Source organism: Episyrphus balteatus, chromosome 1 (assembly GCF_945859705.1).
Source record: "Episyrphus balteatus chromosome 1, idEpiBalt1.1, whole genome shotgun sequence".
Classification (NCBI taxonomy): domain Eukaryota; kingdom Metazoa; phylum Arthropoda; class Insecta; order Diptera; family Syrphidae; genus Episyrphus; species Episyrphus balteatus.
This window is the reverse complement of record NC_079134.1, coordinates 122,330,734-122,344,640: the sequence shown is the minus strand read 5'-3', so window position 1 is coordinate 122,344,640 and position 13,907 is coordinate 122,330,734. Positions and strand designations below refer to the sequence as shown.

The 13,907-nt window shown below is 30.8% G+C and overlaps 1 protein-coding gene across 2 annotated transcripts in view; it reads left to right on the top strand.

Annotated features, from left to right (window-relative positions):
• Window positions 1-2,206: 2,206 nt before the first annotated feature.
• LOC129914708 (V-type proton ATPase subunit C) overlaps window positions 2,207-13,907 on the top strand; it is a 34,006-nt gene continuing 22,305 nt past the window's right edge. Inside the window, exon 1 of one of the 2 annotated variants that reach the window (XM_055994061.1) lies at window positions 2,207-2,406. Coding sequence is in view for 1 of the 2 variants with exons in the window: in XM_055994053.1 (XP_055850028.1) it covers window positions 3,727-3,751 (25 nt within the window). In the remaining variant the exon portion in view is untranslated. Of the gene's footprint in view, window positions 2,407-3,711; window positions 3,752-13,907 lie in introns of those variants that run through there. The other variant, XM_055994053.1, reaches the window with a different exon arrangement.

Sequence of the window (13,907 nt, the reverse complement as noted above, 5' to 3'; positions counted from 1 at the left end):
CCTTTTGAAAGGTTCCTTAATAACTCTTATTTGTCGCCATTTTCAATAAAGGTCATAAAATAACCTTTATTTTTAAAAAAGAAAAATTTCGGTCAAGGTCTGAGAGAAACCTTCATTTTGTATTTTTTTATGTTTCGGTCAACCACTGAGATTTATCGCTGAGAGAAAAAAATAAATCTCATCTGCAAATGTATCAATTCTTTTCCTAGAGACATGGGAGTGGTGCCATATGAAAGCTTATATTGTCAGCTACCAGATACTGGTATAATCGGGTTTTTGGATTTTTTTCAAAATTTCGAGAAAATCGCGTTTGAAAGTTGGGGTAAAATTTTTTTTCGCAAGATCCCCGAATCTTTGAACGCTCCTGAAAGCTAAACCGCTTGAGAGCAATTTTTGGGAGTTATGCCAAATGATAGCTTGTGTCATGGGCCTACGCTTTGCACATTGTCAGATTTTTAAAAAATCATCTTCCTATTAAACCGCCACATCATGCCTATTTTTTCAGAATCAGGCTTAACTTTTTGTTTAACTTTAAGTTCTCCCTGTTTGAGAATGCGTGCACCTACAGGGATAGGAGTTGTACATAAATTTAGGTTAGAGTCCCCGCTACCTTTTGGCATCAAAACAATTTTTTTTTTCATTTTATCAAAATTAGAGATATAGCCGTTTGAAGTTGGGCGGGCGAAAAAACATGCTCTTTATATTTATTTTTGCAAAATAAAGACATTCTTGACCTATTCGACATTTTCCTATGAATTGACCATGTTTGATTTATTTTCAGCGCAAACGGTTAAAGGTTGACCTTTTCCATTTATTTTTTGGTAAAAATCTCAACCATTGAGAGATATTTTAAGAAATAAAAAATAAATCTCAACCGATAACCTTTATTTTTGATTTTTTAAAATAAATCTCAAACCTTAACCGAAACTATTTAAAGTAATGTGGTAATTCTCAGAGAGAAACCAATTGAAAATAAAGGTTTACTGTTATTTCTGATCTCTGATCAAGTGGGATAATAAAAAAAAGGCTTATATCGCATATGGGCTTAAGTCAAAATGGCATGAGTGAGTTGTCGAACACACACAAGACACAACTCTTATGGGATAGCTATATTGTGCATATGCGCAATTCGTTAACTTTCGTTAAGCATATGGAACATGCACTCTGAACCGCACATCTAAACTTTCCCCCCAACTTCGGGTTTTCATGCAATTCATCGATATTATTAAAGCTTCTATACAATTAATCGATAACATAACGAAATTTTAATGCCTAGCACAGATTCTTCCATGTACAAAAATTTAGGCCCCGAGATTTCTTGTGTTTTAGTAATGGTGTTTTCGTTTGGTAAAAAAATCAATTTATTTTTTGATCTAAATCTGTCAAAAAACTGTTGTTGTGACTACTTAATTGTAGTTGAACAGATTAAAAATTGTTTTTTTGACAAATTTAGATCAAAAAATAAATTGATTTTTTTACCAAACGAAAACACCATAACTTATCACTTGGGTCTAAATTGTTGTTGGACTAAACAAACTTACTTAGATGCAATTAGTTTTTTTGAGGCTTGTGAAAAAGCAAAACCATTGGGCTTTTAAGCCAAACGTCAGTGTCGAAGAAAAAAAACAACAAAAAAAACTTTTGACATTTCAATTTTGAAGAAAAGTGGCGTATATGTATATGCTTGTACATGCATGTGTTTATGTATTATGCATGTATGCATTTGTTTTCCTCAGAATTGATTTGATTTGATTGGTTGGTTTTTTATTGTACATTTTTAATAAACAGTTATGATAGAAAGGAAAAAGACAAAGCCTCTGTTCCATTGGAGGTAGTCTACTAATAGTAGATATTTCGTAATCTAGTACTATCATCTACTCATGCTCCTCTTACCGAGTAGATACGATTTGTATTGCATTCGTTAAAAGTGCGTTCCATTGGAAATCGCTAGTAAACTACTAGTAGAACTTTGCCACCTCCGAAAGGAACAGGGCTTATAATTAAAAATCGACACTAATTTTTTTCTCAGCAGTATACTTTTCCACAAAGTAATAACATAACATAACGTAAACCATCCAATACACAAACCAAAAAACCACCTAAACCTCTCAAACTTTATGTATACATCAAATATAACTGTCAAAAACGTAATGTAAGAAAAAACTATTTCTTCTATTTGGCAGCAGAGTGCGCAGACTCATTATCACGTGAATTTTCTCAGAAAAAAAAAAAAAGATTTTTTTTGTGTTGGAAGAAGGCTGTATGGTGATTGATTTTGAGCAGAAAAAAAGTTACAAAAATTCTCTAAAAAAGTAATTTTCCTTCGTTTCCTCTGCACAAATAATTAACGTTGGAAATTAACTCGAAAAAAAAACATCAAATTCAAACTGAAAACTTAAAAAAACCGTAAGTGTTTTTGTGAAACAAAAAGAAAATAAGATGCAAATAAAAAAATGTATTAACTGCGTGCGTTTCTTCGTCGTTCCTTCAAGTGAAATTATATTTTTTTATTATATTCGTCGAGACACGAACTTTGCCAAAAAAGAAAAAACGAAGAAAGGTTGCTTTTTTTTTCTATTCCATAGCCATCGTCGCGCTGTAGTTCAAAAATTTTATTTAAACATTTTTTGATAATTTTTTTCTCTTGATTGTTTTGTCCTTGGAATTATTATGGTCTTCCTTGTAGATGTCTCAAAATTAAATAAATTGTCACTCTATAGTTTCCCTTGCAAAATCACAATCGACTGCAATTTAGCTCATAGAAAAAAGTGACGTTAGGTCCAATTAATATTCCCTAAAATCCCTGTTTTCTCTTCAAGGATATTTTACCAAAAGGTAAACAATCTGATTGGAATGTTGAATGATAAAAAATCTACAACATTTTGAGACTCTGAGTCCCGAAATTACAATTTGTTAAGAAATTTTCATGAACCCGTGAGCAAAATTTTATCGATCGAAGCTGTCATGTGACTGTCATCAAACAGCTGACTCTGGTTCTACTCGTATTCGTATTCGTTACTCGTAATAGTCGACTTGCCTTGCTTTGCTTTTGGTTTTGGTTTTTGCTTTGCGCGGCGTCTACAAGTCGACAGAGGGTGGTTGTTGGGTGAATCTGAATGATGATGATGATGATGTAGGGATTGTGGACAAAGATAGTTTGACTATAATGTCAAAGTTTTGCTGGGGCTCGGTGTCGACGAACACGCATTTTTGTGTGCTCCCCAATTTTCTGCCAAGTGGTTGGTTTTTTTTATTATTCATTTTTGCTACTCGCTCGTTTGAAGAACTTTGTTGTTTTCTGTTCATATTTTTGTTAGAATACCAAAAAAAAAGGCAATTATAATTGATGTGTAATATAATTTAATTCCAAATTATATACGTGAGATCTGTGGGGCCTCCTCCACCAACGTTTTTGGTGTTTTTTCTGTGCGAAATGTAGATAGTGCAGTTGATATGGGACATCATCGTCAATAGGATTGAGAGGTGCTGATGGATTTATTGATATATTATAATCATCGACGACGACGACAACGTTTTTGAGCTTCTGTTGAGAAAATAAAAGCGTGTTATCTCCGTTTTTATTGTACCTATTTTTGTTGTTGTTTTTGTTTTATTTATTTTTTTTTTATTTCTGATTACCATTAACGGGCGCCGACGACGACACAAAGCCTGGGTACACAAAAACCTTTTTTCTTCCGGAGGACGTCATCATCAACATCATTCAAAATGAATATGTTTCCTCATAAACATGGTAAATATGGAAGCATTTTTTTCAAGAGTACCTATTTATTTTTGTTAAGGGATGAGGTATTTTTAAATTTTTTTAAATTTAATTTTAGAGAATTGGTAATATTTGGATAGTGTCCAGATGGTTGACCCATTTGAATGTTTTTTTTTGTAATTTTTATGTAATATTGCAGTAAACGTGTAAGGTATCCTCGTTTTTGTCAATGTTATTTATTGACATCAATAAGCAATGACAAAAAATTCGGTAAATAGATTACCTGGAGTTCTTATTTTTTCTATTTGATTTAACTGTTATTACCTTAGGGCCTGCTAATGACGTTCAAGTTAACTGACAATCTGACGAATCGAGATGTAGTAATTGCTTTTATATGCGTTGTTGATAATAGTTACGCAATTCTGGCTCCTCCTTGTCACCAAAGAGATGACGTAGATTTAAATCCTTTTTTTTCTGAGGAATTCGGCAATTCCAGCGTTTTTATAAAATGATATTCTGAAGCATAAAAAAAAGAAAAGACTATGAGTGCCAAAAGTTTTGAAATCCAATAAATGAATTTAAAACTATACAAAACTAATGTAGTTATAAATGATCTGAAATGGTCTTATTACATGATATCCACAGTAATAGCTAAGCTTTACGTAAGAATAAACTCTAAAATTTAAATTTTATCAACTCGTCTATCATTTGTTTCCCAATCCATGATTTTATAAATAAAGAAAAATGCGTCTGTCTTATATTGACTCTTTAGTACTAAAAATGATAACAATTAATGTTAAAATTGAATTTAAGTCAATCTCACTGAAATTGTCATTCCTGTTACTAAATATTTTGTCGGTCACTGTGGTGTATTATAGAAAAACTATTACTCATCTCTCATGAAATTTAAATTCAATGCGTTTATTTGGTTTTACTTAACTGAATGTAAACATTCAAATTTGAACATTTAGACGTTTAGACAATTATTGTTAACTATCGTTAACTTTTGTCGTTCCTTAACTACAAAATAGTTACGATTTGTAACTCGTTTTGAAGTGTCAAATAGTTACAAATCGTAACTATTTCCAACTCACCTCCATGATGTGAGTTGAACCCTGATGAGATTGTTGATGTGTCAAAAGTGTATGTTTTGTTTACAAAACAAACTCAAAGATTTTTTTCTTTTTGAAATAAGCGAAAAAAAAATAAAATTAAAAAAAAAGAGTTTTGTATTTTTTGATGAAAGAGAATTTGTTTTGAATAAAAAACATGATTTTTTGTTATAATAATGGAAATAAAAATATTCTCAAAAAAATTTTAGCTGGTGGTTTGACAGTTTAACAATATCTAACAATAAATCGTTAAATGATTTGTAAAAACCCCAAAAATTTTAAACAATGACACATCAACAATATTTTTTGACATAACAACCATAGTTGACTATTGTTAGAAAAAAGAAATATAATTTTCTCAAATAAAACAATTTTCTATTTTCACTATAATACATTTTTTTTAGTTGCTTTGTCAAGCTATGGATAAAAGATATCTGTTTCGTTCAAAAAGATATACGGGTATCTCAGATAGCCTGTCCGATAGGTGATTGAAAACACACATTAACTGAATATCGCTGTCGGAAAATATACATAAACTAACGAGTCATCAGAGAAAAAATCTCAATTTCGCACATCGAATAACAATACTCATTTCAAAAATATTATAGTGTAATGTCTCAAAAAGGGATCATTGTGGGACTTCTTTATTTACTCTCATGTCATCAGATTTTGTATTTTTGAAGATTGTATACTGCGTCTATTTGTTAAGTACGATTGAAACCGTGTTTAAATGTTCAATATGGTATCAAATTCCGAACTCGTCTACCAACAAAAATTTTCATTTACGTTTCACAGTTATGAGATGACTATAAATTTCATTTTCATGTCACGAAATTCTAATTCTAGATCACACAGATCTTCTTTTTTCCGGACAATAGAAAACGTAACACAGCAAACAAGTCATTTTACCATTTGGAAAATTTGAAAAAATGATTTTTCAAAGATTTGTCAGCTTACAAACATCTCGTGAATCCAAAGTTTTCGTCTGAGAGGGTGACTCGAACACCTTGTATCTTAAATACCCTTCTCCCGAACTGTCAAATATATTAAAATGCCAAACAGCCTGTTATTCCCATACGTATCTTAGGAAATCGTAGTTTGTTCAATTCAATGAAAAGATGAAACCTACCAAAGTTATTTTTACGACTTTTCTATTGGTGAAAATAGGGATGCAAACGACGTAAAATAAATACCGATATATCGAAGCATTGATGTTGTTATAAGTTTAAGGCTAAGAATGGTAACGAAAATATAAATGTTCAGATTTAAATGTAGATACAAAATTAATAACCAAAAACATTTGTGTTATTAAATGACAAGATGGAATAAAAATGTCTCTTACCTTAATTTGAAATTAAAAAATACTAGAAGTCATTGTTTACTTTTGCACAAAACTCAGTTTTTTTATTTTTTTTTTTTTTTCAAAATGTTTCTTGTTGAAAACCTGTTTATATTTAGTACTTTTTTTAGTACAAACTTTTTCAAGGATTTATCACATTGAATTTAAGAATCGCCTTAGGGTTGTCTGTGAAGTGATAAAATGAAGAAACGCTGTGAAAACTGAAATGATATTATTTTTATCACTTCACAGCTTCACAGAACGAGAATTTACCCTCTGATCTGAATAAGCAGTGAAACGAAAAAAAAAAAAATTGTACAATATGAGCTTAGAGCTTCTGTCGTATAGAATATCTAATTCCTAACGGATAGCTTTTTCGCAAATCAATTATTTCCCTTCTTTAGTTATGGATCGATAGTCCAAAAATATCGAGCACTTGGATTATAAAAAAGCAACCGAATAACGGAACATCAGAAAGCGCTTTTCTCTGTATTGTATATTGTTATTTGCTATTTTCGGTAAAAGATACCAAATTCAAAACGTATATTCGAGTCGATGGATTATCGCATTGAAGAGGCTCATTTTTTTGTAGCTGAATGGATAAACAAACTGTTGGCAGTTGGTGCTAATTTGATATTTAATTTATATCAATAAGTTTTAAACTGTCAAAAACGCCCATTAGCTAATCATTAAAAAAAAGCAAATTGCAATTATTCTCAGTTACCATTCTGTCCTACTGAAATTCAATAGGAGTTCTCAATCGAAAATTAATTCAACAAGCTTGGAATATAAAGATTTTTTTGTAAACAACATGCTTTATAATTTAAAATCGAAAGATTAATTGCACCAGCATGAATTTACAAAAAGCCATGAATAGTAAAACAATACAACCAACGCTTCCTTGTTCTTGGCAATGTTCTTGATAGAATATGCAATTCACTGCCACAACATTCAATGTCAACAAAATGCAAAAGAAAAACAAAATTAACAAATATGATAGAGAAGCCGACACCAAATGGGGGTTGTTGTTGTTCTTCTTATAAACACAAGTAGTGATAATCTACAAAACGATTAGGATTTGCCAATAAACCGTTAAGTTCTAATTAACAAAAATTCGATTTTTCTTGATTTATGTAACATAAAATTGGAAATAAAAAATAAGTTTCAAAAGCATTACAATTATATCATCCTATCTCGTTGTCGTAGATTTTAAAACGATAAACTTCTAAAATTTCTTAAATGTATATATTATCTTGTACAAATTGCGTGGATGCAATGGGAATTTTGCCAAAAACAAAATTATAGAAAAGGAAAAAATCGAACACTGAAACTAACTTTGGAACTAAACACTTTTTGCAGGATTAATAACTGCGTGGTTTTTAACTTCCACATCAACAAAGCCGAGAACTTAATTCGAACTCTTCAACTACTCGAATTCGACTTTGGTGAACGTAAAGAAAAATTTAAATTTAAAAACCTTTAAGGAATTGTTATCAAATATATCATAAAAGAATTTTTTTTCTAAACTCATACATTTTTTACCCTTCAACAAAAACAGATTATTAATAATAAATAAAAGTAATCGTGTGTTGTTTACAGCATTAAATGTCAACTCAGTAAAATACTGAGTACCAATGAAACACTGCTATATTTTACATTAAAAATGAGTTTTTGGCTGCAAGAACCTTTATATCCCGGTTGAAATATCTCTCCGGCAGTCTAGTTTTGATAAAACGAAGATTTGAAGGTGATCGGATTTAAAAGTTCATAATCTTCGAAATTAAAGTCTAGTCAAAGTTCCACATTTTCCTTTTCGAATTCCAATGAAAAGTTTATTTTTTTGATTTTATGTTTATCAGAATTTTTAATTTTATTGGCAACTGAACTCGCTTAGAACTCGTTGTCCTTTCAATATCCAACTGCTGATTGTGCCGGAATCTAAGAAAACTGTTGTTTTCTATAGAGCTTTCTTCATAAACGTGCGTTTTAGTAGCAATGAATACAAATTTTAATACTGGTATTTATTTGATTCCAAACAGTAAAAACGCTCATACTTCTACTTGAACATATTTCCTTGCTTACGTGATTTGATAAAAAAAACTTTTTCTTTTGAGAACATATAAGGTTTTGAAAAGTGAATGGTTTCTTTCTATGTCTTAAAATAAAACAAATAAAATAATTCACATATTTTTCTGCTTACTCAATCTTGTTTTCAGAACGATATCATAACAACGATGTCATAATCTCTCCACAAATAAAGCACCACGCAATCTCTTTTATTATTATCCTTTTGAGAAATTCATTCCTCCAACCAGAACGAAGAAACTTGGGTCCATAATAATATCTCCTCCTCCGTTCACTTAACGTTTGGATAGGAAAATAATATTTGTATTTACATTTCTCTATACATAGTACAGATTTGTATTTATTTAACATGAATAGAATCACAAATACAACAGGTTCATTGATTTAAACAATTTTGTAGATTAAATGTCCATTTTTAATTATTTTCCTTACACATAGTACATAAGTCATCTGAGTTAGGACCTCGCCTCGTTTCGACCTTCAGAAAGCTCCTACTCCTGCTCCGCTCCGTTACGTCATTAGTCTATCTATCAAACTATTTTGTGCAGCCACGCCTTGGCCAAACCTAAAAACCACTAAAAAAGAAAAGAGTCATTACCTTGGCTGTGTGTGACCCAATATCTCTTTTTGGAATTCATTTTCATATTCAATGGCAAATATATAATATTTTTTTCACATTTCAGTTCAGGATTGTTGAAAAGAAATTTCACCAATCGATACCAAAGTGTGGAGATTTTCATGTGATAACCTGCTACTAATGCGTGCTCCCAAAAAGTTTTCCAACTTGACTTGATGATGGCCTCGCCATCGCCATTCTCTCAGAATTCTCTACTTAAACTTCAATTAGCCTAGCAAATGAGATAATCAGCTGTGTGTGTTTCACTGTTGTATATAACATCCCACGTTGCGCAAGAAACTACTACTCGACATGCAAGTTTTTCCTGAACTTCCCACATTCTCATTCACATCCCCATTGCCCAATTGTATGTTATAAGGGTTGTTGTTGTGAGTTGTAATTTGTTGTCATCTTTTGGTAATAAATATACGCATTTCGTTAATATGCCGGGCCGTGGCCGGGGCTAACGTGAGTATATCAATGACTGATGTTTTTAATGCTCTGCTCCGATGTGAATCATTATATTAAACGAAACAGACGGAATTGTCCTTGAAAATGTTTTGTTTTTCTTTTCAATGTTATGCAGCCGTTTGTCTTTCAATGCTTCCCAAATCAAACATTATTAATTAATTAGCCTACCACAATACTATAACAACAACTGTGTCGATGTTGATGTCGATGCAAAGGCAGGATAAAGTTCTTGGTCAGGGGCTGGCTCTAGCTTTCTACCATATGCTCTTCCTTGCTCGAAACGGTCGAAAGTGAAGGCTATGAACAGAAAAAAAGGGTTGGCAAACAACAACAACGAACTTTTGTAGGTTAAAAATAGATGAAAACATGTTGTTTCTCTTTTCTGTATAGTAAGTGAACTCCATGCTTCCGGTCAAATGTGGTTTCAGTTCAGTTCAGTTTTGTGGGATTTGTTCGATGTGAAACAGTTCGTTCGTGTTTTCGTTTTTTAAATTTTGCTTCAAAGAATTTTTCCATTTTAATGTAATCGGAATTTTTGTTCAAGTTCATGTACATTAATTTATGTTTGTGGTGTGAATATGAAAAAAAATACTGTGGAATTCAATAATTAAGTATTTTTTGTTTATCTTAAAAAATATACTCGAATTTATGTGGCTTATTGAAATTTGAAAAAGAGTTTTAAAAAAAAAAGTTCATTGAAGTGCATCGAATTCCAATCGATAATAATATTAGAATGGTATGGCCTAGAATTGAATCATTGATGAGTACATATTTTGAATAATTAAAAAATGAGTAGCCTTGTAAATGTAGTAGGTTGATTACTGTGTGTAATTAATTATTTACCAACTTTAACCAAATTAACATAATGTTGCAAAAAGGAATATGTATTACTTTTAATAATTATTATTATTTTTGGAATTAATTTTAATTAAATTACGATTATTTGTAACGATAGTGTTTTTGTTTTTTATGTGAACTTGAAATAGAATTTATGCAAATTTGGTTGAGAAAATTGTGAATGCTACTTTTCTTTAATTTACAGTAGGGATAGTTTGAAAATGAGCAATTTCATTAAGAACTAACTTTCGAAGTCCGGTTATTATTTTTTGTTTATATTTGTCAAAGACTTAAAAAAAATTTAGTCGACATTCAACCAAATTTTTTTAAAAATCCCTTACATTTATAGAAAAGATTTGTCTAAGGTTTGAGTAAAATTGGAGATTTATAAAGTTGGGACAAAAGCAAAACAGTAATCAAAATTCCTTACTTTCTCGAACCTCTTTAAACATTGTTTACCATTGCAATAAACTCGTATCTCAGATAGAGCTGAAGGTATTTTTTGCAACATGTTCAAAGATAACCCAGTTGAAAATTCGTTCCGAATTTGATTACAAATGCAATGGTAACTGTTTAAGAAATAAGTACAGGTGATAATATTGCATTTTTTCCATTTAAGGTTCCCGTTTACTATTGTTTGTAGTCTTTCTTTGTTTTTGACATCGCACGCAAGGCTTTCAATTGAGTTTTCAGCTATAGAGACTGTGCTAGCCATTCCAACCGCCCCTTTGTAGCAGTTTTTGTTTTATTTTTATTGTTAATATTTTTTTGAAACTAAAAGTTGAAGTTGACTATAAAAACCGCGGATTAAGCATTATTGAGCGAGTAATGATGTTATAAAAAACAAAGCTCAACTTCTTGATTTGATTAAATGCCAACTTTTTAGACTTTTGCCCCATTTGGCAAGAAAACGGTTCTATTGCAGGTACCCTTAACAACGGTCAAGAAAACATTTTTTTTTTTAAGTAGGACCTTATTTGCCATAATACACGTTTTTAAATCAATCGTAAGAGTCTTATTGAAAAAAAACATCCTTTGTACCAAATTTTACGAAAACAAATCAAAACTGGCCTACAAAGAAATTGTGCCTACTAAATTCCAGATTTGAATGTCTTGATTGATTTTTGCTTTTGTTTCTTTAATGAAAATTCGTAACTTTGTGCTTTCTATAAAGGAATGTGAAAACTATATTCATGTTTTCATTTTAAATTCTTTAAAAATAACTCCCTTAAAAAATTAAACACAAAATCGTTTCATAACTCCACGAAGAATACCATGACTCTGATGCAAAATCCTAGGTTTTTTTTTTAAATGACGCCAGTGTTTACATAACGTATAAAGGATTTTTACGATTATCATTTTGTAAAATTGCGACGTTTTCTTAAAACTTTATTTTTTTTTGTTGTCTATTAATGTCAAAACAGATGACCTAGATACATTGAACTATTGTGCTTTCTTATAAGTTACACTTTGCAAAACTTCCCTTAAATTAAGATGAAAAAAGTTCAAAACATCAACATCATTTGAAGAAAATCGATTCATCCGGTTTGAAGTTAGGGTACATTAAATTTGTATTTACACACGAAAACAAAGATATGTAGTGGGAGAGAAAGGTCACGCATTGATTTTTCATAACAAAAAAAAGTTACTGTAAGGACGATAAAATAAGAATCTGGTCTACTTTTTTTTTTTTTGAAGATGTTGCTGTACCACACAAACCGACATTTTGTAGACAATAACTAAAGACGTTCAAGAGAACTATTAGAAGTTTTTATATATCTGTGTGGAAAATTATGTAAGAGGGTGATTGCAGCGATTTATATTATGCTTGTATATACGTCAGCGTTCAAGATATTTTAAATGTGACACACTTTCAAATTTCTTAATTCTTTTCCTTGTACCTTTATAAGATTTTTGATGACAAGACTGTAATCTAATCTTTAAAACCTATCTTTTTTTAGTGAAAAACAAAATGATAAGATTTTTAAATAAAACGAATAAAATAATTTATCAACTTGACCAAAGAGGTCAAAGCTTTACAATAACAATAACATTTTTTTTTTGCAATGAAGCCATTTTGATAACTTTCCGGTAATTTATCGTAAGCGCAAAAAAATTGTTAAGAACAAAAAGTAAAAGATATTTTTCTGGAAACTCTTGTCATTTAGGATAATTTCGCTGACAATTCAATGGCGTAAAGGGATCGATTGCATGAATATAAAAATAGTGCAGTTTAGTATAGAACAAATGCATAATTAACTTTTGAGTGGCACAACTCCATAAGCAGCATTCTATAACCTCTTCCAGCTACTTTGATCTCTAGCCAACTATCTCAAATTTCGCAATTTTTTGTTTTTTTTTTTATCATTATGTTCATGATCGTAGATTTTCACGTTGATAGAATTTTCGGATAGTCTTGAAAGCCAACTTCTTCTATCATATCGAATTTATTCCTATGTATATAGTCATGCATAAATGAAAACAATAATTCTAATTGATGATAGCGTTTATGTCCAAGCCTTGTCTTCTTGTCACTGAACAACTCTATGGTTGAAAAAGCGCATTCATAAATAGCAAGTTCTTTCTTACCATAACGTCGTTTTCATTCATCAACATATTGAATGGATTTTTTGAAGACAAAATCCGTTCACTCCAATGTCTAATAATAATATCTGTACAAAACAAACATAATTTTATTTAACTTCAAATAGGTATTACCAATAAAAGTACTGATATGCATATTAAGAACGAGGTTATGACAAAAAGTCATTTGCACCTATATGTATATGTATACTTTTATTGAAACCAGAAGTAGTTCACCCAATTTATGAATGACAAAAGTAACAATGATTTACATGGAATTATTGATTTACATAATGAAACTTCGAATATTTACTTGACTTAGCAAAGATTGATAACACTGGTCAACAAAATTGAACTTTTTTTTGCCACAAGAACCAAGATATACTTTTCTAGAGGTTTTTGGGTCGTTAAACTCGAATCCGCAATCAAAAAAACTCTGTTAGCTTCCGTTCTTGAAATATTACCGTTATAAAAAAACCTTTTTTTTTGCATTTTATAACTGTAATATTTCAAGAACGGAGACCAATAGAATTTTTCTGATTGCGGATTCGAGTTCATCAACCCAAAAACTTCTAGAAAAGTATATTTTGGTTCTTGTGGCAAAAAAAGTTTAATTTGATTGGCCAGTGATGTTTCTGAGTCAAAGACCGGTATTTAAAATTTTAATATCTCGGGCAGTAAAAGAGAGAACATTTTTTGGAAGAATAAAACCAGTTCTCATAAGTTATAATTTTTTTCATAATGAATTACGCCACATAAAAACATTACCTCGAAAACAGCCAGAATGACGTTTTTCGGCATTTTCTAACGGTAATATTTCAAAAATGGAGGCCAATAAAAATTTTCTGACTTCAGATTCGAGTTCAGCACATCAAAAACATATAGAAAAGTATATTTTGGTTCTTGTGGCAAAAACCTTGTTGCCCAGTGTAATTGAAAATAGTAGGTATTCAACCATTGCATGATAGTAATCAAATTCATTTAGTTATTCAAACTTCGTGTTTTTCCATGGAGCATTATGTGCCTTATCCCTGCGATGGTAGATTTTTTCTGGACTCAAATATGTACATATATGTATTTATTTTATTAACTTAACGGACTTATTCCCGACGACGTTTCGACAAGATTCCACTTATCGTGGCC